This window comes from Rhagoletis pomonella, unplaced genomic scaffold (genome assembly GCF_013731165.1).
Source record: "Rhagoletis pomonella isolate Grant_MI unplaced genomic scaffold, Rhpom_1.0 Rhpom_scaffold_00001, whole genome shotgun sequence".
Classification (NCBI taxonomy): domain Eukaryota; kingdom Metazoa; phylum Arthropoda; class Insecta; order Diptera; family Tephritidae; genus Rhagoletis; species Rhagoletis pomonella.
Window position 1 is genome coordinate 23,909,847 of NW_023458555.1, and position 4,546 is coordinate 23,914,392.

General features: G+C 33.8%; 1 protein-coding gene across 1 annotated transcript in view; it reads right to left on the minus strand.

Annotated features, from left to right (window-relative positions):
* Positions 1 to 4,546, minus strand: part of LOC118741117 — a 41,780-nt gene that overhangs the window by 2,413 nt on the left and 34,821 nt on the right. Inside the window, exons 2-3 of the mRNA XM_036472988.1 lie at positions 1,042 to 1,584; positions 714 to 885 (exon numbers count right to left, since the gene is read on the minus strand). Of these exons, the coding sequence (XP_036328881.1) occupies positions 714 to 885; positions 1,042 to 1,584 (715 nt within the window). The remainder of the gene's footprint in view (positions 1 to 713; positions 886 to 1,041; positions 1,585 to 4,546) is intronic.

The window sequence follows — 4,546 nt, forward strand, 5'->3', positions numbered from 1 at the left end:
TTGGCACATCGATGGTAGTGAGTAGCTATAGCACCAATGCTTCAACGATAACAAATACCAAAAAGTAATCTCTGCTGAGGCTGTCATGATGAAGATGAGGAAGGGTCAATTGACTACTATCTCTGTCGATGTCCAGGTCTACAGGCGAAGCGACTCAAGCACTTGGGCACACGCTTCATTCAACAGTCTGGGAGGTAGCTGAGGTGTAACCGTTGGACCTCCTCCGCTTCATCAGGGATAGCTATTGGTTCAGTAGAATAAAGACTTACTCTTTCAATTATTGGTACGTGTCTCCTGCTGACACTCACTAAAAGGTAATTCTCATACACATAAATCTTAGACATAGATGAATTACATTTTAAAATAAAGTATTCAGAAAGAGCAGATATATATAAAAATATACACATATTTTTTTAAGAAGATATCTATGTGTGCGGAATTTTACGAAATTTCAGGCAAAATCGGGGAATTTCAGTGTCAAAATCGGAGAATTTTCAAAAATGTATTGACTACCCTGGTCAGTGATGCACACCGAAACCGTATCATGATAGTAATTTGTTTTTCACATCCAATTAAATGCAACAGTTAAATGTTGAACTTGAGAAATGTAGACGGCTCTTTAAGTGGTTTACTTCTTAGATTAATTCTCAAATTTTTCAGAAAGATTTCAGATTTCAAAATCATTCAGATTTATGTTACATATATATACGCACCACGATACCAGCTCTCAATTCTAGGCCCTTAAAATTGCGTCGCCGGCTTATATAGCTCTGAAGAAAGCGCTTCTTAAGCCGCAAACCATAGACGGGACTCCAATAGCCTTTCGGCTCAATTTCCAGTCGTTCATGTTGTATTTTGTAAATATCAAAAAGTTGAATGGTGTTTCTGAAATGCAGGGGAAACTTTTTATATGGAAATGAAATTATTTTATTGAAAAACTTGCTTCTCATCATATATTTTGGTATAAGTCATAATTATAACTGTTTTGGAAACTTATCTAATTATTTATAAACGAAGTATGTACATAAATATTTCACTCACTTCCTACCCGTTCGAACACCCAATGTGATATCCGCACTAATATTCAGCGGCAACTGAGTCATCACTCTTCTCACATTTGCTAATGCTTCTGCCACACTACGCTCTTTGGTCATTATAAACCAAGACCGGGAATTATTGAAACGGGAGCTGACATCAACACTTTGGCTAATACCTTCATTCTCATTATTAGTCGGTGTAGCGTTTGTAAGTACATTCGTGCCTAAAATATGTTCCTGCAACAACAAATCTTCCAGCTGTGTCAGGTAGATACCAATTCGTGGTGAGTCATAATAGAAAAGCTTCTTGAAATCTGTAAAATTTTTAGCACTTTTCACACGATGCACATCATAAAATTGAAGTGAATTGATATCGGCCAGCCACGAACGTAACGGGCTCTCTTCTTGAAACTCTTCCTGCAGCAGTGATGGTAACATTTCACTATTATAGGCCACAATGGCATGCTTGAGATTTTGTTGTTCCAAGAAATCAGCAAAGGCCTGAAATTCATAGACGCTGGCGGCACACTCAACACGAGTACTGCAACTGGCAAAAAATAGTGCGAAAATTGCGATAATGCGTAAACTCATACACGGATATGTGGCAGCGCAAACACTCCGGTAAGTGATAGTTGCGCAGTACGAGACGGTCATAACACTGATTTTTTGTAGTCTCGTTTGACAGGTGCATAGTGCAAATGACCGCTTTTATAGTGTTACATAGCGGTAATTGGCAATTACATAGAGAGGAGGCAATTTGACTGAGTGCACGAAAAGTAGGGTAACTGTTTTGGAGTAACATTTAGAAGCAATGGAAATTGATACGTACTTGTATATACATATCTACGTAAGTATGTATATGTATGCCTTAACCGCCTGTACAGTGCCAAGGTGAAGGGACGAATGTACCTACCGTGGATTTTGATATCGCTTCATTTATAGTAGATTTGAAATTTTCCGTAAGTACATAAATTTTTGTTTCCTTATACGGATAAATAGCTAGAATAGATTTCCATCACCCGCTTCTCTCAATACTTAACTATACACCTACTCAATTTCTGCCAAAAACATGACAGAGATTTTTAATTTTTTAAGCCCCTCAAAATAATTTCAAACAAAAACTTTCTTAAACCTCTTTCTTGTGATACAATTTCAATAAACCTAGTCCCTGAATTCAGGCCAAAATTTAATTTTTAAAAAGTGGCAACCCTATTACATGTAGCGTAGAAACGAAGACTTTTCAATACCATTTCGATTATCACCTATATTGTAATAATTCACTTAATTTATTAAATAATTTTATTTGAATTTAGTTTTAAAACAGGTGGCTACCCTATTTAAACCCTGCATAAAATTTTACATGTCCAACTAAAGATATTTGAACACTCTTGAGTTGGACACTTTAACTTGCGTGTAATTTAATTAAATTTAACTTTTAAAACAGGTGGCAATCCTCTTCAAAATATTTTCAAACTACTACCTTAATAAATTTCTTTCGCCTGACACCCATATTGTATTACATACTCTAATAACGTATTTCTCTTAAATCAAGTAAAATTAGATTTTTCAAACAGGTGGCAGCCCTCCTCTATGAGTTTTCGGAATCCAAAAACTCAGTACAACGGCCAAATTTTTTTCCCAAATTTTTAAAATCTATCGTTTTTTCGGCCTATATTTGTATTTTTAGCGCTATACTCAGATTTTTGGATCTAGTAAAATTGAGTATGAGGCATTGTTCGTATGGCCAACATCTGTCAAACCTGATATATGCACATTCTAGTTTTTTTTTTTTTTGTTTTCTACAGTGTAATCTTAGTAAGAATTAGAATATGAAAAATCAAACATTACGCAAAGGAATTTCTTATTAATGTCATCAGATGCAGAACCTGTAGAAGTGCAATAAGTTTTTATTTTTTTTTCGAAAAGAGTTGCCACTTGTTAAGAAATTAAATTCAAATTATTTATTAAGTTATTTATTAAATATGGGTGGCAACCGAAAGGGTGGCAAGAAATCTTTATTTTGAACATTAAGAATAATTTCTAGGTATTTGAAGAATATTATCACCGGTTAAAAAATTAAATTCAATTTATTTAATAAGTTAAATGAATAACTAAAATATGTGCATTGTGTTTGTTGTTTACATTTTAAATTGGAAATCATCATCAATTTATTTTCTATAGATATGTATGTTATTAAAATAAAATAAAATCATCCACAGCTGTGAATTATCGACTGCATTTTAAAATAAAATATTGTTGTTGGAAATGCTTTCACTGAAGCACGTACGAAACAGCATGTCAACACACAAAACGCATATAGCTACGCACTACGAGTATTTAAACTTCCACATATGCATATGGGTGTTTCCATGAAAACGTCAACCAGGACTGAAAAAATAAAAACCACTGAAAAGGGTTTATAAGACGAATTAATAAGAGAAAAATGCTCGAATTTTTAAATTATAGAAGTATTTCAGCTTATTGGAATTTTAAAACTCAAAAATGGAAGAGTAAAACTGAATGTCTCTTCGACTCAGTTTTCTCTAATGAAATGAACTATTTTCTCTTTCCTATTAACTAAATTAAGAGATTTGAAACATTTCAATTACATCTTAAAATCAAATTTGCAATAACAACTAACTATAAAAATGAGAAAAAGGAGAAGTTAGAGCTCGAATAACGGTAATTTTTTGATTTGCTTCTGATAGTATTCCAATGTCGCGTACGTTATGCAAAAACATTGTTTGTCTATGTCATTTGTATATTGGCAGTCGCAGGTAATGCAGATTACAATTCTTAAGCGAGAATTCTTCCAGTTAAAGATATACAGTAAAATTTTCTTTCCAACCGAAGTAAAACAAATTTTATTACCCTTTAAAGTTTGTCGCATACGTTATTGTAAGTACGAAAATTTCAATCAAATACATCAAAACCAATGTTAATTGCAAATTTTCCATTTAAATTATTTAGAATAGTTGTAAAACAATGAAACGGTGGCGAGAAGAGTTCTCAATAAATACATTTTATTACTTACGAGAAAAATTGTCGCGTACGTTATTGTTTTTTTTATACCCGAGCGCACTTGTGCACAAGGGTATTATAACTTTGTTCACATAACGGTGGAGATAGATATAGACAAATGTATACACATGAAAAGAGAAATCGATTAAGCGGTGACTGTCTGTCCGTCCGTCCGTCCGTCCGTCCGTCTGTGCACACGATAACTCGAGTAAAAATTGAGATATCTTAACGAAACTTGGTACGTGAACTTCTTTTGGGCGTAGGACGGATGGTATTGAAAATGGGCGAAATCGGACAATAACCACGCCTACCTCCCATATAACGGTAATTTAAAAAAATACGAAAACTGCGATATTTTAGTAACTACTGAAGATAATTCACTTAAAATTGATACTTACAATGAGTTTCAGGCGGAAAATATGAATTTTATAAATTTTTGGAAAATGGGCGTAGCCACGCCCACTTATGGTTACATGTGTATATCTTGG